This window comes from Branchiostoma floridae, chromosome 4, assembly GCF_000003815.2.
Source record: "Branchiostoma floridae strain S238N-H82 chromosome 4, Bfl_VNyyK, whole genome shotgun sequence".
NCBI classification, from domain to species: domain Eukaryota; kingdom Metazoa; phylum Chordata; class Leptocardii; order Amphioxiformes; family Branchiostomatidae; genus Branchiostoma; species Branchiostoma floridae.
In genome coordinates, this window is record NC_049982.1 from 12,413,776 (window position 1) to 12,437,205 (window position 23,430).

General features: G+C 39.0%; 1 protein-coding gene across 4 annotated transcripts in view; it reads left to right on the forward strand.

Moving 5' to 3' along the window:
- The window catches only part of LOC118412784 (inositol polyphosphate-5-phosphatase A-like), a 137,605-nt gene that overhangs the window by 87,964 nt on the left and 26,211 nt on the right, over positions 1-23,430 (forward strand). For all 4 annotated transcript variants that reach the window (XM_035815802.1, XM_035815803.1, XM_035815804.1 and 1 more), the window contains exons 5-7: positions 19,743-19,806; positions 20,553-20,656; positions 21,889-21,941. In XM_035815802.1, the coding sequence (XP_035671695.1) occupies positions 19,743-19,806; positions 20,553-20,656; positions 21,889-21,941 (221 nt within the window). The remainder of the gene's footprint in view (positions 1-19,742; positions 19,807-20,552; positions 20,657-21,888; positions 21,942-23,430) is intronic.

Genomic DNA, 23,430 nt, shown 5'->3' on the forward strand with positions numbered 1-23,430 from the left:
GCCCAGCACAGTTACAACTTTTGATTTTGACCTTTCAATACCGTCAAAGTATCAAAATGCTGAAATCTTGTGACCTTGACTTACTGGTTAATTCTACAGAAGACAAACTTTTAAGGATTTCAAACAACTCTTGTTTTTGGCAATTTGACATCAGTCCAGTCCTACATAGCATCTTCATCTTGTTTCATACATGATGCTCTAGCAACTGCAGATGACGGCGTTTCTGGTATTGCGGTGATTGAGCAAATTGTTCATAGCACTGTTCTACAGTCTCTCAAGCTGAAAGCATTGAACAATGCCTCTTAAACATCCAATTGGGATGCAAATTAGGAATCAAGTTACTAGATAACAGTGATGAGTGCAAGGGAATCACTCTGCCACTGCATACAAGCAACTGATAGTTTGGTGCCAATACTTATGATGTGTGGCCCAACTAAAACTTTTGATTTTAGTTCTCAACACTTGCCCTTAATTCAATAGTTACTGTGTACCTGGGATTCTATCCACGATACTTCACAGCCCCACTTGCCCCCCTGCCCTTTCAGGATACGATCCTATTAATAAAGGCCACTACCTTATTCTCAGCTATCATACTGTATCAAATTCTCATCTATATCCTACTTGACTCTGGGGTCAAATGCTTTTGATAGCTGACAATACACCTGGCGGACTTGTAACCACCCAGTTTGCGCAGACAACCTTTGGCCTTTCCACGGGAAATCCTTCATCGGATGGGGATCCAAAATTCCACACATGTGTCAAACTCCAATTTATGCCCAGGTCAACTACTGTTGATAGATCTGACTCTTGGGTATACCTCTGCAGCACGGAGAGAAGGCCTCGCTGCATGTGCGCTCAATCTGGGCTTTCTCGGTTGCTCTGTGTTCAGCTTCTTATTTCTGTCAAGAGCATCCTGCCAATCGTGGGGATTGTTCTGAAAAGGTGTTGAAAGTCAGTGGGGATTGTGGAATTCATCAAGATGGAATTGGACATGGTTACTTGCAGATCAGATGCTTATGTGTCTGAATAATTTGTATCGCCGTGTCGGGTGGATTTGGCAGGTTTTATATACATAGAGCATAAGCTTCCTTCTGGCAAAGAGAGTGCTGGAGACAGTGCAAAGTGAATCAGACAGAGTGACATTCAATCTGCCAAGGTTTCAAAAGCCTTATATTAAGTTTTTCCACCTATGAATCCACCTGCTGAGCTGCTATAAGACTCTGTGTGAGTCCAATTCAACTTAATTGAGTCTGTTTCCTTGCTAGCTTATACTGTAATGAATTCTAATATTGAGTCAAAGGAAGAGAGGGTCCCACTTGTATCATTGGGACTGAAAACCTATTTCAGCCAGATTTATAGTTTACTTAATACAATTTACTTACTTATGTCCATATCTTGTACTGTACCTAAAAAACAATGGCTACAGTGGTCCTGTCCTTGGTTCTGAAGCACCATCCGTTTATCAGAACTACACAGGACTGTTTGTTCAACCAGGTTAACAGTTGTTGGATGCCACAGAGTATCGCAAAATAGTACAAACTCTTAAACTTGGACATACTGTCCATAGAATTTTGTTTGGAACATTGATGATTACTTTCTTTCCAATACATTCTAATGCAGCATCCCTTATGTAGGTTACAGCTAGTACTAGCAAGGAGGTTGAAAATTCAACCTCCTTGGTACTAGCCACTCTTTCAACATCCATGAAACAAAAGCTGATAACTGTGCGGGATCTACCAGAAAAAGGCATCCCCAAACTGCCTGTCCACTAGACCAACAGTAAATCTAATTCCAGCGTAGGCTTTATCTCCGATTGGGGATCTGACACTGCTGCCAGAAAAATGTCAAAGCGATGCTTATCAACCGCCATTAGCCGTCCGGAAATTGCCCTGTTATTGGGTATATTCCCAACGACTCAATCGCTCATGCCAAGCTTGCAGAGAAAGTTGCCCCAATGGTCAAGACAGCAACAAATCAACGCAAGTTGTGGTGATAGCAGGCTTTAAATCAGATAACAAGGAAATAGAGCTTGAATAACCTGTAACTCTGCAGTGACTTGATTTTCAACAATGCAGGGTGAACACTGATGTGGTCTGCCCAGTAGTACATGTTAGAGATCTTCACACAAGCTTAAAACAAGAGCAAATGGTCGCTTTCTCTCTCAAGGTGGCAGGAGGCTGGGTTGCGAAACAATTTGACAGATAACACCTATCTCACTTCTTCATCATGAAATTCAACTAAGTTTATTAAAAAGTTTGAAAACTTGAATGTGCTATTGTTTTGGCCAAAGTTTGGAAAAGAGTCACAGAGTCAGAAATACTTAGCCTTTCACACAGTTTCTGTTTTTATTTCTCCAATTTCACCTTCACCCACAGTCCTTTCCAACATATCCTACTTGTTTCCTCTCCCAATCTCATGGTCTGAGACTTTTCTCATGGTCTTCAAACAGTGTCAGTGCCAAACACTCTTGAGATTGCTGTACTTACTCAAACATCAGTCTTGACCTCATAGTCCTACCCCATAGTCCAAACACCTCCAGATTCAGCCAATACAAACAGATGAAGATCAAGCCTGCCATGATTTGTCCCCTCGAACATTTCTCAGGAAATGAGGCACTCAGGTAGTAATTACCTTTGCTACCATATCACCTTTGACCACCTTTGTTGTTCCCTACAGGTTCTTGATCAGATTCTAAGCACTTCCTTTCACAGATGTATCACTGAGCTACATCTCTTATCTGGGATCTGGCCAAAGTTTCTTCAACAATAGCTTTCTTGGAGGTTCTAGTAGCACTACAAGTACCCTGTTTTGCATGTTGATTTGCATCGGTTTGTACACTTCCACTCAGTTCTTTTAGTCACTGCGGGGAGTTTCGGTGTTTACGATGCAGTGGCAGCTACCCAGGTTCCTCAACAAAGGAGTCTTGGAAGTGATGTGGCCTGACATTAACATTAAATACATTCAATTTCTATGTGATTTGGCGAAAACCAATCTGTCTTGTTTTGTGTTGGTTACCTGTTCCTGCGAATGGTCAGTTTGCCATTACCATATCTCTCCAGCCAATGTCTGACCCTGGCCATAGAGGTCACAAGGCCACAGACAAGGGCACTGCTGATACAATGTCTGCATCCACAGAATGGCTAATGGGTGTAGAGCACAGCCTCTATTTAGTAGGTTGGAAATTGTGATGTGTAAACAGACTGATGCACGCAGGTATTTCCTAATTTTGTTACAATTAGAACCTTATTCTAGACTACCAGAAATCAGATTGTACACTGAGCTCATTGAGACAGTTGGTGATGGATGATATGTAGTTACCTTATCACTCTGTATCTCCTGATCTGGATAATTGGTTAGGCCTTTGTAGACAAAAATGTACCCAGGAGATTTTAATGTTACAGGATTGATTCATTTATATTGACTAATTTCTGATCATTTATCATGTCGGAAGTTCCTAGCAGACAAGAAAAGTTAACATGTTGTTTGTGATAGCCAAGTGACAGTAGCTGGTCAGGATCATTATACAATGTAGAGTGTTGAAAGCCATCAAAATGTCATGGTCCAAATACTTCAATTTCAACTATTGCTTGATTACTTTGCACAACTGATACAGTTATGGGTGTGATTAAGTTCTATTAGGGATGACATCCTTCGAGCCTCCAATCATTGATGAGATGTTGGCAAGAACCTCGGAAATCATCAATGGGATACAGGCATTAAGCTGCAAAATGTCAAGTCATTTCTGTTGCAACTTGTGTTTACAGCTTCTAAACAGTTTACCCCCATTCTCTACCAAAGCTCTACATATATCTTAGAAAGGTAACTTCACAGCTGGAATGATACACACAATTACCATATTGTTTGTCATTCACAACATGTACACAACACAGTCTCAGTATGCAGTACATTTATGTTTCTGAATGATGAAACAACCATTTTCTGTACCCTTTCTTTATGACAGATTACCCTCTGACCCACATGAGCCACAGAGGTCATTAAGCCATTGACAGCAATATGGATGACCAGTTGTTATCACAGTAATTAATTGGCCTTTCTCTGTTGGCAAGTCGTGGCCTCTTGCTATCGCTGTGACCAGTGGTCAAGCAGGTCAGAAGGCTATCTACACCAAAAACTCATCACAGACTGCGCTTTTATCGACGTACTTTCTAGAAGTCTTTGTCCCTCTGCTGCCGCTTTTAGTGTCCATCTGGTCCCTGTATTGTAAGATTTACAGACCATAAAACCATAAAATTCCATCTAAATGCCTCATTATCCCTATAATGACCAAAATTGTTTATTGACCAGTTAGTAGAAAAACGGAACTGCTGTCATTGAATATCTGAAAAACAGTTTAAAGTGTCAACAGTTCATAGGGGTCGTAAAGCCATTTACTGGGAGATGGAGTCTTTGTGAGCCCTGAGTCTGTAGTTGTCAAAGGGTTACATTGCACTGCTACAAATTTCTGTTTCAGAAGCTTTGTATTATTTTCTCTGTGTCTTCTATTATTTCTTGGCAGTATTGCCCAGTCAATGCATCTTTCCAAACAAAATGAAGAACTATGATATATGATAAACAATTTAAGAACATGAACAGGAGGAGGGAAAATTTCCTATACTAAGAATTATTTGTTGAAGTCTAAATAAGCAGAAATTGAGAAATAATAATAATAATTACAAAAAGGATACACATGATACATAGCAAGTGATAATGATACAATTAGTGTATTCTACAAAATGTACATGGTATTCAACCATTGTCCATTGTTACAGCCAGTGGTTCAAGTTAAAGAAGTACTACATGTACCAGCACAATGTAGCTACTCTGCCCCTCTCCTTCCTGCCCACATGATGTAATCAGCAACCCCTGACCAGCAGCGTTGCCATGATGTCACATCGATAACCTTACCTTTGTATGTGCTGATTGGACCTGTAAGTTGCTGATATGATAAACATGCATTAATTAGCTTCCCCTTCTATGATATCTTAATGTAAATATGCAATAAAGGTAATGAAAAAGCCATAAAACCTGGCCCCTGACTTTGCCGGTTTCTTCTACGCACTTCTAGTTTAGTAATATCCAGTATCAAATGCACTTGTTAAGAAATTGTGCCACAAAAATTATCTTAGAGCGCCATATGAACCTGCCTTTCAAACTCGCCAATCGCTTCAGATTAAATACATACATTCAAACATTTTTTAATCCTTGCACAGCTTCAGATAAGAAACTTACAACAAAGTATTTTCAAAGCTCCATTCAGGGACATTTATACTGCATGTTGTAAGCTGTTGGATCATATGCTGATTCCATGGAAATTACAGAACATTTTTGGCACAGATTTTTTTGTGAGGTTACAAATGCATTATCGCAAAATTTTGAATGGGAACAGCAACTATTCCAAAAGGCCAGTAATGTATTGTTATTATAGTCACTGTGACTCAGTCAGCCAAGAGAAAGCCAGCATCATGCCTCTAATCAGATCTAACTTTTCATAGCCAATCGAGGAAGAGGGTTAAAGAACAGAGCTCTCGACCATTCCCATGTCATTTCCTTCCATTATCTCTCGCCTCAGGCATTCCTGCTTTCGGAATCACCTGCCTGGAAAAGATATGGTGTTATCGTCTGGAAAACAAATTAAGATGGAAAATAGAGCCTAATGGCTTTGGGATGTCTTTCTTTGGCACATTATGACCCAGACTGAGGAGCTTAAATACTTACCAAAAGGAAATAGGGAGCTGGAATAAAGATGTATTGATAACGAAGTAGCTTTCCCTTTGAGAGGCACCATTTTAAAAGTAATTTGTATGCAGCATGAATAAATTGTAGAATTGAAAAACCCAATGTGCTAAGGAATGCACATCTTGTATTGCCTAGGATTTTGCTCGTAAATGACTTACCATTATGTGAGATGATATGCATAAAAGATAGTTTTTGAGTGATTTGTCAATTATGACTACACAATTGACCAAAAACAAGGAATAACAAATTGAATTTTTTTGTTACACAGCATTATTGAATCAACAATTTGATTTGAAACATAAAGTTTGAAACCAAATTGTTGATTCAATAGTGCTTATCCATCACCTTTTCATTTAATGTTGACAGTAAATTCATCACAGGTTGAAAAATGTTGTCACAAGGAAAGAGGACTTGTGAGAACTGGTGTAAAAAATTACAAACTTGTGTAGCACATTTCCTGTGCAGAGGATATCCTAACATTTGTAATTTAATCAACTTTGATACTGACATGGATCAGACATTAGTAATTTTGTTACACCACTCTTCAAAATTGATCGTCAAGCGCAAGTTTTCAAAAGCTGGGATAGCACCCCGCACCGCCTGCAGTTTCCCAACGTTAACGGCACTTAAGACCTCCTCTTTAACACTGATAGCCTAGATTGAAAATTGTGAGCTAAAATGATGATGACATGTTGCCGCTCAGGTTGTCAGCTTCATCATCAGGTAATTTGAAAAGCCATGTTGATTGATTGATTGACGGATTGGAACAATTATAAAGCTCAAAACTACTGGATATAATTTATAATACTGTGCTACTGCTAAAATTAAAGGGGTTGATTTAAATCAGAGTCAATATTATTACTTACTTTTGATGGCCTATCTATATGGAAAAGGTGCACAAACACAATTTATCAAGCATTTAGTGTGTGGAGGTGCCCGTAAATTCTAAGTTAACAAACATTATTGGTACATTTGGAGATTAATATGGGTACTAAGGTAGTACATTAAAAGTTGTGTCTAACCTTTGTAGGCAAACATAATTTAGAAAAAGTCTGACACTCCAAGATAACATGTCTGTGTAGATATTCTGTCAAACACACCACTGACACATTCAAATACAAACCTGAACTCTTTGTCGGTAGATTTTTCTAGACAAGGGAAGGACTGTGTTGGGGCACGGGCAACTGCACAAGGAATGAATATATGCCGAAAGAATCATAATGAAAAGAGCAACTGTTGTAAAACCTATTAGCAATATGCTGATACAGATAAACTTTTTGTAACCATTTTAATGTTTTGTGCCTGTTGCTCAATCAATTACATGTAACTTGGAGGTATTGTAAAAAAATAAGAAAAGCCTTAAGGTTTAGACAAGCAGTGTTAAGTAAACATGTTACCACTTTTATCAAGGAAATGATTTTTGCAAAACAGGAAATAAGTTGAAATTTCGCATAACATTCCACATATACTTTTGTGTGCTTGGTACCTCTTGATCTAGATGAAACATGACCAGGTACATTTGTTTGTTCAACTATATACATGTACACAGTGATGAATTGTAGTAATATGGTTTGGTGATCAGTCATAATAAGTGTTCATGTCCTTCTAACGCCTGCAATGGCCCAGCTGCTCTGAGTGGAGCCATGCCAGGCAATTACCTCTCAAATATTTACCTGTGCTATGGTGAGTCATCACAACCTGGCGATAAGCGGTCGCAAAAACTTCCACGGTTGTGCGGAAGTGGGTTTATTGTGTCGCTGGGAGTAGGAGGCATTTGTTTGGTGGAGATCTGGCAGGTTCGTTATCATTTGAGGGTTAATGAGGCTCATTAATCTTCATTAGGCAGGGGCTGATGACGATAAGGGTCTTCTGTGCACCTGTGCTAGTGGGCGCTGATAAGGGGAGCTTTTAGAACAACTCAATTGGCTGGAAGCCCATCAGAATGGAGTTGTGAAAGTTGTTAGGGGTGGGTAATGGGTTTGTTGGTTAGTTTTCAATCGGCTGCAAGTTATTCTGTCTAACTGTACATCGTCTTGAGGCAGGACCAGAGACATTATACAGAACAAACTCTTCAATTTACTAACACATGGCATCCAATTGAATATATAACAGCAAGAATTGCATAATCTTAATGTTATGGTTCGTGCAAAAGTTGTTCAAGGATTTTCATTTCGTCACATCCAGCAACTGCTCAAACACCTGTCACCTACATACAGGAAGGACGGTTAAACAGTCGTCAGGTGCGCAGCTGAACATTCCTGTGAAAGCAGGCTCCATATTTGACAACCGTTTACAGCGTATGCTTAGGGCTTGGCTCTGATGTGGAAGTCAGGTGATAGATTGGCATGTCAAACCCACTTGACATTCAGGTGGGCAGGGCACTGTGGTTACTGAAACATTTTTACACCAACACTTCAACCTGCCATGAAGATATACTGGGCACTAAGTCCAGGCCAAACGACCTGATAAGGGTTATTGAGAAAGGGCAATCCTGGGCAGCAGAAATACCCCAATAGTGCGACAACTCCATTTGGCTGCAGCAGTGCTTATTGACAGGAAGCAGCTTTAGATCTCTTTCAGTTTGCAATACGACTGGTTTGAAAACAACTTCTGTATGGACTCTGTTGTATGTTACTCTGCCCTTGATAGTAGGACTTCATCATCAATGTTTCAGAAGTACCTGATGGTAATGTGTTACATACTTAAGGGTATATAACAAATTAAAGAATGTTAAAGATGAAACGTTTTTGTTTGTATCATGTTAAGAATATCACCTGATTGATTGGTTACAGACACCCTCTTGATCTTACATGTAAATGAGCACATATTATCGTTTTAAGTTCAGCCATTTATTCAGAAAAATGTTTTTTCATCTGAATACATTATGTAAGTTGAATAATGCAGTGCAGGAGAAACGCTAAGCCTGATTAGTTATAATGGCATGAGTACAAAGTTGTCGATGACTGGTAAACATGGGATCTTAACCGTATTACTGACTCAGATTCAGAAGCATTTGAGCCCCACTGCTGTAGACACAATTCCCCCCTCCCCCGATATCCATCGCTACAGTTATGTCGGCCTCTCCCCATATCGATCGACATTCATCAGTTTTACTGCTGCCAATTGCAATGACCAATCTGAAGTATGGCCTGGTCAATTGTATCTTTATTACAGGCCATTATAGTGTATTGGCCATGCTACCAATCCTGGAAAGAATTGAGTGAACAGTAATTATTACAACCATCATTTGAACAAGGATGGAAAGAAGCCAAATTGATGAAGAAGAAAGAAGTTAGGGTCTTAAGTTCTTTTGTTTTGTTCAGAAGGTGGTCAGAACTACTTTTCTTGAAGGCCTAGGTTGGCACTTTTTACATTTTAGAAATAATGTTCCATGGTGAAAACAAGATTCTGATGTCAGCTTTTTCTCTGATGAAATGCCATAATTGATAATAAAAATTATGATTTCAGTTCACTTCCACTTGCATATCACTTTGCACCAAAACTGCAAATATTCTGAATTTTTAAGTCTCCGATCAGGTGACAGTAGCAACTTATTTTTAACATATTTGCATCATTTTTTCGCATTACCAGCATTGGTGAACAATGCAAAGTTCTCTGATTTTTGATAGCTGCCTGCCAAAAACTCCCTAGCTGAACAACTGAAGCTGTGGTGGGGAATGGGCATTTCAAGACGTTCTCATGACACATTCACACATAATTCATACGCTGTGAATATCACTCATATTTCATATGTCATATTCTATGTACCTTTAAAGGTTCTTATTTTGTGCAATCCTACATGAAACTGTCTCAACAACAGATTTTTCAAACATTCTTGTATGTCACTTCTAACAATTGACTCTACATTTCTTGTTTTTACTGTCAAACAAAAGGTCACCAACTCAGATACTGACTCCCAACTTTGTTCCAAGCTCCTTGCTCCAGATAAGGAAAGATGAGAAACATACTTCAGGTTAAAGTCAGAAATATCTCTAGATACGCATTTATTTCAGCGAGTCATAGCTCCTCAAACAAAGTTATCTTTGTAAGTTTAGATTCCACCAAGACATCTTTGTCTAGATATAACCCCCCTGGATATGATCTTCCCCTATCAAACAGCAAACTAATCTTCTAAAAAGCTTTCCTTTTGTACCTATTCCCTCCTGTGTTTGTACCCACTTGCCTGCCAACTATTGTTCCAACTATATTACTCCTCATTCTTTACTGTTTGTCCAATTATTACTCATCAAAAACGTAGCTATACCCTCATTATGGACATGTTACAACAAAATTGTCGCCAAAATTTACCCTAATGCACATTTTAATACCATCAGAGTGCACATTAATACACTTAATCTCCACATTTATATACCTGAGCCATCCCCTAATACAATGAATTCATTTCTTTCGTCTGGCGCAGGCTAGGAGACGAGAGGCTTTTCAATTTAATTTGTATGATGAGAAAGAATTAATTCCCTATCCTTCTCATGTACCTGCTTAATTTGGCCCATTAATCTGCCCTGTCTCCAGGCAACAGGCCCGTCGACAATCCATCCTGCTGCATTTTGATTTGATAATTTTGGCTGTTATTGTGGAACGTATTTGCAGATACAATTCGTATGGACTTCCTGCCAGTCCCTAGGCTGCTCTATATTCTGTCTCGATCCCATTATCGGAAAGACTATAGTCGGATTGTATATCCTTGGACCTTCATAGGAATTTAAATTGCACCGGATAATAGATAGCCCTTTTGCTATCAATTTGGTATGGCTAACTCCATAAAAGTTTCGTTATGGTGGTTTGATCTTCATATAACATCACGGCGCTGTATGAAATATCCAGCCATATACATAAATTTGACATCTCTACTGTTGTGCAATGTGCTGTGGGGGATAATTAAGGTTGGCTGTGGAGGCCCCCAGATTGTTGGATGTTCTTTCCAATTCTGGATTTAACTACAGATTGGAGGTTTAGGACAGTTTCACGAGCCTCTCACGGCTGTGGGGGCCATTGGAGTCAAACTCGGATAACCGTTTACAAGCATTAGGCCAATCCTTTGTCTTCCGCACACGGCAGTCTCATCCTTTCATATCTGACACAGCAATAAAAATGAAACCTTGCAGCGTCTATGTTGCTGACACTTTTTAATGTCAAGGGTTATGAAATGTGTATAATATACAAATGTCACTCCATTTAGGGCCATTTCCATGCCACTTTAATATATTCCCATTTCGGATGAGTTGATGATAGTAAAAGATAATGTAAGAAATATTGGAATTTGTCATTGTAATGTGTAGTTTTCAGGTCAGGTATCAATTTTGCACCGATGTCATCATTTCACATGCCATCAATCATTGCCGCTGGGTTAATATCTGGGGCTTTGCAAAAATATGTAGAGGTGTTTTCGCGTCAAATTGGTCCATTTGTGTTATTGTTAATGACAGTAATTACAACTGTGAGAGTTAAGTTGCATGCTAGGTAGGTGCCAGAGTTGTCGGTCGGTCGCTTTCCTGAAGAAATTGTGATTGTCAGCTAGGGAAGCATGGCGTGGAAGATAAATGCTCACGGCGTAATTGTTGTTCCTCCCGTGTTATTGGATTACATCGCTTGGTTGCGTTCAATAGGCGATCTACAAATTGAGGCATATTTCATTCAAACTGGTTTTTAATGCTGCAGGTATTTGCAGAGTCAGATCATTTTGCGGAGGATATAGACTGTGAAAATTGGGGGTAACAGTGTTTCAATACTTCAGCTGCGGCTATTTCAGCAGCCAAAGACCAATCTCCCACCAAATTGGATTGTAAAAATGGCGTGGGAACCTGGTCTCGGAAACATCATTCTCCAAGATATTACATTCCTATAAAACTGGGCAGTTTGGTCGGCTGTCGGAATTTCTTCTCACAGTCTTCGTATTTCTGGAGAATGACGGTTAAGCCGTAAGGATAAACTGTTGGTTAGGTCTGTGGTACCACCCAGACAAGGTGTGAAAATTAAAACAATTTCAGAAACAGCAGAGAAACATGAAGTCAGCTGCTGTTTCATTTTGATTGTGTGGCACCATTTTATATACCTATATTATCAAGTATAGTTTCCCCGCCAGTCAAACGAGATTCATCAGAAAGCAATAAGAGGTGGTGTGGTCATATCCGCCGGCGGGGCACGCATCATTGCCCTGGTGCCTGACCTTCCACAGCCAAGCACCATGCAAAGCTTTGCAAAGTTGTATTAATCAAAAGTCAGAGGAGTATCAACATTATTTATGGGAGGTTTAAACAATCTGCGGAGTACCGAACCCACAAAGAATCAAAGAAGATGAGAAGATGTTAGACGTGATATCATCATGAAACAAGTTTGTTTCTGCATCCTTTCTTTTGAAAAGCTTGTGATGAAGATTAGAACATTTTGACAGTACATCATGTGTGATCCCTGTGACTAAGATATAATGGCCTCAATTTGTGCAGGACTATTAGTAGGGACGGAACATTTTTCTGTGAGGTTCTACAGATCATTATGTCCAGAATTAGCTGCAGGTTCATTTGCCTGCCCTGACAAATGCCTCCGCGGCAATGGCCAGCCATTACCGTTTGTCATGGCAAGATTAAAGGCATAATTTTCCTGAAATATGGAAGCTATATGGGTTTTCATGTGCCCCTGTCACCATATTCCCACATTTTCATGTCGCAGAAAGCACCTGCAGTTGACCTTCGGAATAAGAGGCATTTGTGAGGATGGCATACACACCCTTAGGTGTTATGACTCCTGCCAATCCATTGGTATTATAGAGGATAGGATAATGCTAGAGAAGATAGCCATATTTAACAGATTTCTTCTCAGTCCTTGGCCTTAAATAGCAAACTGTAGAAATAGTTGTACTTGGCTTTAATTTGCTCCAGCCGAGTGTAAATTGTACCGCTCTGAATAATTTGCATTTTAAGAGCAAAGGACTACTCAGGAAACGGTGTTAAGTATTAAACAGTATAAACAAACATAGTAGGGACTACAGAAAATGTTTTTATGTTTAAAGATATGTCCTGTCTTAACTGTGTTTTTGTAGTACCCATAACCTTTAACTAAATCTTTGCCGACTATAATAAGATTTTGATGGGTCTGGTAAGGGAATGGTTCATGTCCATGTTTTCACAAAAAAAGCAACTTGAAGTAAACATAATGTTGCATAGTATACAATATGTGCATTTCCTCACTGTATGCAAATATCTACAGACAACTCAGTTGTTTTGTCATGATTTGACCTAACAAGTGAGAAAAAACCTGTGTTTCGGAATACTTCCTATCTAGAAAAAACTTGTATTGCCATATGACTGTTCTGTGTTGGAATGCTAGAGAGATTGTCTAGTAACTCTCTCTGAAACCTCACTGTAGAAAAGACATCAATGTAAATAAAAGTGTTAACAACTTGATCTGGCCTCATATATGTAGTAATGAATTGCAATCTTTAATACTGATTAAATCATTGTGCCACAGTTCAGGTTCTTCTTTTCATGGGAATCTGCCGGGAGCTGTTAACATACGAGCAAGAAGGTTGCCTTATAAAGTTCCCCCGCATTAATCTGTACAATTTGGGTAGTTCAAAGTCTTAATCACAGTTGATTAAGACTCCCCCTCTGACTGAAGGTGATGTATCACATCTCCTATCCAAGTCTACTGCACAGACAGGCAAATTTGTCAACTAGTTCCCCAGCAATACATCAAGAGAATAGGAAGGGAAGTCTCAGATTCAAACGAAATCTTCAATTAATAGTCGGTATTTGTGGAAGAAACTCTTTATTTCTGTGCAGGTAATGAAATTTCTAAGTGTGACAATTATTCTGGCTATGAATTTGAAGCCATATGGTTACTAAATGTACACAGCACTTGTTATGACTATCTCCATGAAAATGCGTGGATATTGTTTTTGGTGTGTTTGTGTGTGTGTCTGTGTGTTTGTGTTCCTAGATTTTTTTAGTCAGCATAACTCAAGAACCTCTTGATTGATTACAGTGATATTTGGTATGTGAGTTGGTGTTGGGAAGATGAAGGTCAAGGTTTATTTTGGGACCCCAAGTAAGTGACCTTTTTGCAAAAGCATCAAATTGTCTAAATTCTTATTTTGAAAACATTGAATTTTGTAGTGTATTTAGTAATTTACAGTTGCAGTTTTTTTTTTTAATCAAGATTTCCTAAGCTACTATCTTGATGTTCTTGTAAGGAACATCATTGAATCTTGCAGCACACCCTGCCTTTAGAAAATCAATAACAAGACCAATATCATCATCAGAGAATAGCAGACCTCTATCGGAAAAGTTCCCTATTGATTGGATGGGATGTTAAAGTTTAATAAGATGGCCTGCTATAAACGTTGTACACTTTATAATCCAGGCTGATACAGAACAAATCACCAAGTTGATTACTCTATCAAAGTTATTTTTGTGCACAGTAAGTAAATGAAAGTAAAGCCGTCATTAGGGTAATACGTCGCGAATGAAGGATTGATGGCATTAGATTGAATCAGAATGGATTAAGAACCAAGGTCCGTGGGGCTTTGCCCACATTTCTGCGTGATCCACACGGCATGTTGGTAATACATGCATAGGTCAAACGGCAACCCGAGGATGAAATTTTCACCCCATGTTTCCTCCAACAAATTTATGGGTGTAAGGTAACCTTTGGTAGGATGACCCCCGAGTGGGTCTAGCGGGACCTGTGGCAAGATGAACCAGCACGGTAGGTTGATTACGGACGAGAGTCTCTCGCATGAATGCGATCAATATCGGGGTTGTCGTGCCAAGGAGTATTGATGTCTTTAAGCACGCAATTATCGGGGTAATCATGGAAAGATCCGCAAGAAATGAATCCAATAAGTTCAACAATCAAATTAGAGATCAGTGATTAAAACTCAACTTGGATGGGACTTGGATACGTGGCAATTGCCGGAAAACTTTATTAAGGAGGTGTTTAGGTGCGCATGGCGATCTCGGAACAGCAGGTATTGGACACACCCGTGGTGCCGCATCCTGCAGACTTCATTAGCCGGAATCTGTTTCATCATTGGTAGAACCAAAAAGCTATTGATGCTAACAACCCTACAGTCGTGAATGGGGTAAAAATATATGAGAAAGAATTCCTTATAATTACGAAAGAGCAAAAGTGGTCAACAATTATTATGATAATTTTCATTGTGCTATCATTTAGTATCAATGTACATTAGCATAGAGTTGAGTTTGAAATACAAATTAAGTAGGATGCCACACAGTTAATATGCAGTAGTCTTGTTTTGTACTTTGAAATGAGCCATTTATTTATCTATATTGACTGTTTTTCACTTGCTTGTATAATTGAATTTACTGTACTTGAGACCATTAAAAATTTGTTTCAAAGCATAAATGTGCCAATCCACGAAACTGATGCCAATAGATTACATGGATGGCTAGTTTGGTAGGGGTCTATCCTTAATTGACCAAGTCTGTTTTTCCAATTTACATGGCCAAAATTCTGACAATACATGATGGATGGTAGTAGCAGTCCATGCACAAACAAAATGTCCCTTGGCTCAGGCTGGAAGTGCCCTAAATGCATCTTTTAAAATCTAGATATGTTTTGATATGCAAGTATTACACGCTCATTCCGTCATATGTATAAGGTTCGTGTTCCTTAATCAAATATGGTTCCAAAGTGCATAAAAGCTGTAGTATCCCCTTGAACTGCTAGAGGAATATAGTAACTGTGTTGACTTCATAATTACATCAAGTATAGCATTCCTCACTTATAGGAGTCAACTGGCTATGTTTGACAAGTATAGAAATCCCTTATATTGAACATTAATGCTTCTTCCCAAGGCTTTATGCTGGTTGCAAGTTCCATAATCCTTGTCTTTATGAAGTCATCCTCGCTGCATACTTCTGGCTGAGTCCAAACTTAGTCCAAATGTCAGTCAATTTCCTCAACATCTGTTATTGTGACACTCTGCTGGTGAAGGCTTGCACTCCACCGCCCATGTGTGCCAATATTAAAAGCTTAATTTTCACAACTTCTTGCTTGAATTGATACAAATTGCCCTACATAGTTCCTGACATGATTCCTAATTTCCCCACCTCCCCTCATGTTTCCAGGAAGAAGTGTTGTGGTACCAACCCACTGCATACACCTCCTTTGTTTCACAAAGTTGAACCCTCCTCCCCTAAACTATAATCAAAGCATGTCTCATGTTTTAATATCAGCTAATCAAGCAGAGGGATGCTTGTAAATTTCCCGTGACGTTCGATACGCCACAGCCTACAGGGATATTGCAGTTTTAGGACCTGAGTTATGAAGTGTTGAATTGCAATTGAAGTGTTCATATATTTTTGAATATAAACTAATAAGGCCGTATAGAGAGATAAATACATTTTCCTCATGCGTGAAAGATTATGCATGCAACTTTCTGAAGTGTGACATTAATATTAATTGTCCTTGCATTTGCAGAAGATTGTGTTGTAAATTAGATGAACAAATGTCGGCATGATTCAAAATCGTGATATTCTGCATAGCATTATACAATCAGCCTCGTGTATGCGTTTTAAATCAAATGTCTTAATTGCACGACATGGAGTTTTGGGCTCAAATTAAGGCAATCTCCCTCCAAATATGTGCTAATTAAAACAATATCCAGTTGACGATGCTTAATTTGTAACACTTCTCCGATCTCATCAGCAACCATCCTCAGGGGGGATCTTAAGTTCACAGTAAAAGTTATCGGATGGTAAATTGAAATCGAATTGCTCATCTTGCCAAATCTTGAGCGCCAATGAGGTACTCAATCAAAATTGAAGGGTGTATCTCACTGCATCTCAGCCAATTATTCACAGCTCAAAGTGTATCAAAAGTAGTGGTGTGATAATGACAGAAAGGGCTGGGTTATCATCACAGTTCCTGTCTGAAATGTGTGGATGTGTGCTGAGATAAGCAGGAGCTGGCCCGGAATACCTCAGCCATGCACACTGCAGACAGCTGAGGTGGCCATCATGGGCACAGTAATTTTATGGTTTTGTGCTGTCTGATCTTGTGTGATTGGTCATCTGAACCTTGACTTCAGGGTTAAGATGGCCGATAGGAGGTCCTGGAGACATTTGAATTCCTGAAACTTTATTCAATTCTGAATGCAAATTGATGCATGATTCAATATTACAAGGAAAAATAAAAATATACAGAAAGCAGGGTTCTATTTGTAAATGACTTTGTTATGATTTTGAAATAGGAGGTGCTGTTTAAGGCAAAGACAGAATATTTACTGTTCGAGAAGATGTCAAGCAAAAAATTTACTCCACCTTGAGAGAGTGTCTATTTCGTTTCCGACTAAGATACATAATTCTTCCGTGGCTGACTTTCTACAGCGAATCCTTCTATCCTTTTATCTGTTGTACAAAACATGCTGACATGGCAGTATATCAAGGAAGCCTCACACCTTGGACACAAAGGAACAACCCATGAAATTGTTGTTACCAGAAGATAAAGGCAGCCTGCAGATGTCTTGGGGACACTGAAAAAACTTCTCAGCTGGAGTTGCATGGTCTTGCAAGGCCTATGCATGAAAGGGAGGCGGAGAGTCGTGTGTCTGCGGAAAAAGACTTATGACTCCCTGCAGATCCTTTGAAGGTGTTCTTGGACCACCCATGGGATGTAAGAGATGCTCAAGCTGGTAGATGGGAAACTTTTTACACTTATCCCCTTCTATAGTGCTCTAATGCCATTGGCTGACAAATAAAATGATACAGGTGGAGGGATAGTGGTTGGACACAAACCCACAATCCTTAATTTGTATACGTGTCTGCCATAAGATGTACCAAGTAAACAACCTTAAGTTGTTTATTGGTCCTTAACAATTGTATTTCAGATGCATTTTAGAATGAGTGAGGATTTTGCACATACATTAGATTTATATAAATGATAGAACATAAAAGTTTGGCCCAGGAAGCAACTTTCAGGTCACATTAGGTCACTAACTAATGATTGACAGTTTGTCCAAACTATCTTTTTACAAACTAACAAAGTCTAGTGGTTGATGTGCTGTTCAGAAGAGCTCTGCATGCATAAACATGACAGTGTGCTGTAGAAAATGTGGGCATGCTTTTGCATGAACATTTCTCTGCATGATGGATGGCTAATAATGCTGTTAAACTTTGCCATTTTCAGGCAATACAGCATGTTTAAACATCCCTCCTTAATTGGGTTTGATGGCTTATAATTGGGACAAATTGACGTGTTGTGACAGCTTATGGAGTGGCTTGTGTTGGTTACCTTCGAGGGCGTACTCCACAGAAGGACGGAAAACCGCTTTTCATCCAGGATCACTAACATTGTTTTTTACAAGCAAATTTCTAACTTGTGTGGAAAAATATCCGGTTGTGTGCTCACTTAGAGTGGGGGATAATGCAAGAGTTTCTTTTGTTTGGCCCTTGATCTTTGAGTAATTGCGTCAGTCATTGCAATGTTGTAAAGTCAAACATCATGTAGGATGCTGCCATTAGCAAGATAGTATGATGTCAGAGTCTGCCAATGCGGTATCCTTTTAACAAAAATATAGATGTAGTTTCCACAATCTTTCTGGAAGAAAGAAAGTGCATTGGGAACATTTAAAATCCAAATGTCTGCATACACCTGCAGTAAAAGAGCTCATTCCCCTGTATATGATAATGTACAATGTAATAAATATCATGTGTATCTTTCATTTTTTACAACAAGAGTTTATACTATAATTGTTTTATTAGAAAATCTTCTTAATCAATCGTCTTAATTAAAGTGCCTCTTGATCACAACTAAGTCAACCGTTAATGATATGTAGTTTATGTTCATTTTGATGTCCCTACCATATATATATCAATGTTAGATATTACTGTTGCCTCCAAATTATGATCAAAGTGCTCTATCCATAGCACTTGAACTTAACAGTAAACTTGGTGAGAAATGTTGCCTAGATATGCAGCATTCTGATTTAGTAGTGTTACTTGCTGGGACATTTTCCAGTATGTTTTATTCAGCTCCCGACATGTGTGACCCAACCACACTTGCCGTTTTTCCTTTGAGCCTCCTGAAGGATAGATGGCAAAATCATAGTCTATGGTTCATCAAGGGAGAACTGTGGCCAATTCTGTTAGAAAACTCATTCTAACCACATCTGTGATATTCTGTACCCAGGTGCCAATCACTTTCCTTGGTCCTTTTGGAGAAAGTGGAGACAGATGTACTTTTCATGTCAAAAAAGTCGATCAAACTGTGGGACTGTAGTTCATAGTCGTGTTACTATGAAGTGTCTATTTCAGCACAGTCAATACATGGAAGGTTCATACTTTTATCGCTTAGTAAATGACAAATTTGTCAGCGATAGTCTGTTAATTGCTCTTTGATGGGTATCAGTGTTTCCCCTTTAAAGTTTTTGTTGGCAGAGTAGTTACTGTTACCGTTACTGTTACTGTTAGAAGAAGGCCAAGTAGCTCTGTCGGATTGATGGTAGATCATAGCTGTTAGTCTTACTTAAGTGCTCCTAGTTTGGGACTTTGCAGATATTTAGTTCCACCATGACCACAATAATGGCTGGGCAACCATTGGATAGTGTCATAAGACATACTTTTTGTGTTTTAGGGAATGTTACACTGACTTTTGAATAAAAATGAAAAAGAACTATGCATACACCCATGCAGATCTGATCAGGAATACTGCAAACTGAGTCAATATAGACCTCGGTACCTGCTTAAAAGTGTTAAATCTAAAACCTTTAATATTCTTAAACAAAATATTTGGTCAGATGGTAATTTTACCTCACGGATGAAAAAACAGAATGATAAAGTGAGATGATAAAAAAATTGAAATTGTTTTTTCTACCAAATTGGATTCTTATTAGTACCATGAAAGTTGATACCTGTGTGTTATTTATATACATATCGCATGTCCTGATGAGCATGTTTTGATGATGTTGTTAATATCACCAACTACTTAATAATCTCATAACAGACATTTCCATCTTCTGTTTTATGCAGGCACTGGGCAGCTTTTACTTTGTACATGAGTCTATACGAAATGCATCTATATACGATTGGCAAGGTAAGTCATTTCTACCACTTTCTCCTGTATGCAAAACGTCTTCAAAATTTTGAGAACAAGTTGCCTAGAAAAGATGAACAAGAAAGTGGTGGTAATAAGACTGGTTGGAGGACAATATTTTCATAACTTTCACATTTGGACTGTTTTTGTTTCGAAAATATTTGGAAAAATCGTTATGTTATGTGTGATTTTTCTGGATGCTGTTTTATTCCCACGGTAGTTTCTTGACATCATACCAGCTGTGTCTTTCACAAATATATACCCAGATGCGGACTTTGTTTTATAATGATGCATGCTGAATCAGAAGTAGAGTAACGAAAAAAGATTTTTTTCAGTAGGAGAAACTGCATGCTTGGCCCTGTGACCCGCCCAAAACAATCCTATTTAAGTTTCTGTGATAAGCTACAAAAGACCTGACCTGACTTGGCTCGCTAATCCACCATAGAAAAATGTAAACTCAAAGACTTTAAACATTGTATTATCTTACATCTTATTCCTTTAGTTTCTGTTTTGTGATAGCTTTTGTCCTTTGTTGTATGGTTTTTTTGTCTATTTAGTGATATGTCACAACTGAAGCCACCTATCAAATTGTGGTGCAAAATGTTTTAAAAATTGCCTATTAAGTGGTTTTGATACAGTAGGGAAAGCTACTTACCTGAAAATTAACTTAGGAACTGAAGAAAGTGTGTGATATAATTTATGTCTTACCATCTCACACACTGTCTGTGCTTAACCTCTTCCTGTAGCACGGAAGTTCCGATCTCTCTCAGGACGCGAGGTTTACAAGGGGAACATCAACTCAATTCCCTTCAAGCACAAAGAAAAGTTCCCGCAGGATTTTTTTCCTAACGTAAGTACAAATTATACAGTGTCACACTAAAGTTTGGATGACAGAATACACTGCCAATTTTGTCAATGTCATGTCAATTTTGTCATCCTTTTAGTCCAAGGTGTATAATCATTATGATGCCAAAGAAATTAGGGTAACTTGCAAATATGGTGCACAAATTTTTCTTTTTTTTCCAGTGACCTAAGCATGTTACAGAGGTAACACTTGTTCACCTTTATCCGTATGGTAGCCTAAATTCGTTGTTTTAAAAAAAACTGTGTATCTAGGGATTTCAGGTGAACTGACGTGGGTTTCAAATAAAATATTTTCAAAATATTACTGTGTGAAACTACCGTCTTTCAACTTAACGATTCCAAAATACCGACTTTTTTTAATACAATGGATATAGGTTACCCCACGGATAGAGGTGACCTAACGTTACATGCATGTCTACTTATGTGGTACTGCCAAAGTTATTTTTCAAAATGGCACAAATGTCTTGGATTGGGTCAGCAAATAGCCCATGTATGATGTTATAGAAATTCTGAGGTTCAGTTTTGTAGTTTTGGTACTTGTGATGTTACAAGATGATCAGACCGAGAAAGGGGGATAAAAAAGACATTTCTGGCTGATGTGAAGGATATTATCGATTTGGAGGGGACATCAGGAAGTTTTATGCTCTGAAAATGGTCACAAATAGTCAGATATCATTTCATCCCGACATCAATGTGCTGTCTTCAGACACATAAAACGTTATGAGTATAATAAAGATGTCGCGATTTGCAGGTTATATTGGTGTTGACAGTGGGGTGAGTGGCATTAGATAGGCCCCCGTGGTCCAACATGATTCCTGTAGGGAAATCCTGCGGCTCCTTGCAAAACTTCTGTGTACAGTCGTGCTGAGAGAAGCGTGTTGCTCATGCTGAGAGAGTGGGCCCGAGCTGAAGCTTCTCATTCACAGTTGTGACAAAGCTCACTAGCCCCCCACCTGGTGCATTCATAGACCCTCTGTCAGTGGTCTTGTACCTACGGCGAACTTTCCCACTGCGATTTATGTCCTCCTCGTGCCACCAACGTGGAGGGCGGCGTATTTCTTCCACGCCTGCCGGAGAGATTCCCTCCCCTAGATAATTATCAAAGCGGCACATTGAAAAGGGGTAGCTCTGAATCAAGGCTTGTGTGTATCCCTCTCAATAGGAGAAAACATTACTCTCAACGATTTAATATTCTTTTCTCCTTTTTTCCCCCAACAGTTTAGATGGTCTAGAAAGGGCTTCCTTCGGACACGTTGGAGCATATGTGATAGGTAAGTCGGTGGCGTGGTAAGGACCACAGATCGTTGCTAACACAAATTTTTAAGGTACTGTAACATTCGCGCTAGGTCAAGGGTCGTCCCCTGCTTTTCTTGGGATTTCGCACACGGTAGGGGACCTTTCTTCCAGAGGTGAACAACGTGTCAGGACAGCTCCACCATCTGGACAGGCGGGCTTGATTTATTCTCCCTTTGAGGCGTGTGTGTTCTCTCGCTGTTCCTTCTTTATTGGCGTATGAATGGGCATTGTTATCAACGCAGGGTTTCATTAAATTTGAATCAAGATAGGGTGATGTTAGGACCAAACAGAATTGTAAGAATGTGAGAAAGGGCAAAACGCAGATGCAAGGCTAAATTCATGCAACTGTCTCACAGTTTGTTACATGTAGAAGAAGAGCTGCAGGTTCTTGAATCTACAGGCAACTCAATACTAGAGCTTGTGCTATCAATTTTAATGTAGAAACTAGAAAGGCCGACATTTGCTTGGGTGCAAATACAGCATATTTCAGCCATACCCATTCGCACGCAACATTGGACTGTTCCAAGTCACCCCTGCGCAAAAATGCAAAATTTTAACTGTAAGTTATCCCCAAAAGAGAAATAATATTGTGAATTGATTCCAGGTCAAAACAGAGCTTGTCCAATATGCCCCGGGCCCATATGGAAGAATATAATCTTCCACAGGAGCGCCTAGGCATAACTGATTGGTTTTTAGAATTGCGGCAACTCCTATTTTTCCGAGAGTGAAAAAAAAACGCATCTTCCATTCAGAAAATTTTCATCATGAAATTACATGACGCCATTCAACAATTTCCACTTCGATAACTAGGTCTAAGTACCGTCATAATCTCTTTGTGATGTGGGTACATTTATTATTGCAATGAACTTTTTTTAAGCAAGTAGGGCATACGTTTTAATAATTGTCAGGTGCAGGTACTGTGTAGTAGGAGTGTTGTTGTTTTTTTTCAAGCTAAAAACTTCAATCTTCTTTTTGTTTTGTATGAGCCATTACATAAACGGAGACGTCTCGAAATTTTACAAGAATTTTACCACTCTGTCGCTTAATTTCTTTTCTGAAAGATCCCAGGACCAACAAGTTAATTTGATTTTGCTTTATCTATATATTTCATTTTCCTTCGAATTCTTTGTTAAGTATATGCCCCTGCATACCACTGTTAAATTGTTTTACTTTGTATGCAATCAGCCATCGGACGTAATCTTGTCTGAGTGTTATAATTTCCTGCTCGTAGCGTGCGAGACCTGGAGGATAGGTGTTTCTACTTTGTTCGGGGGTTTCTTTTCGGAGGTCAGTGGTGATACTCTGGTACTGAGAGTGTTTTATTGAGCTCATACTCTGGCAGTTTAAAGTTACTTACCATTTGAATGTACAAAGTTTACGTTCAAAAAGAACACTACACACACTAGAAATACCTACATTTGTTCGGAAAAAATACATGCATTCTCGCCACTGTCAAACTTACCT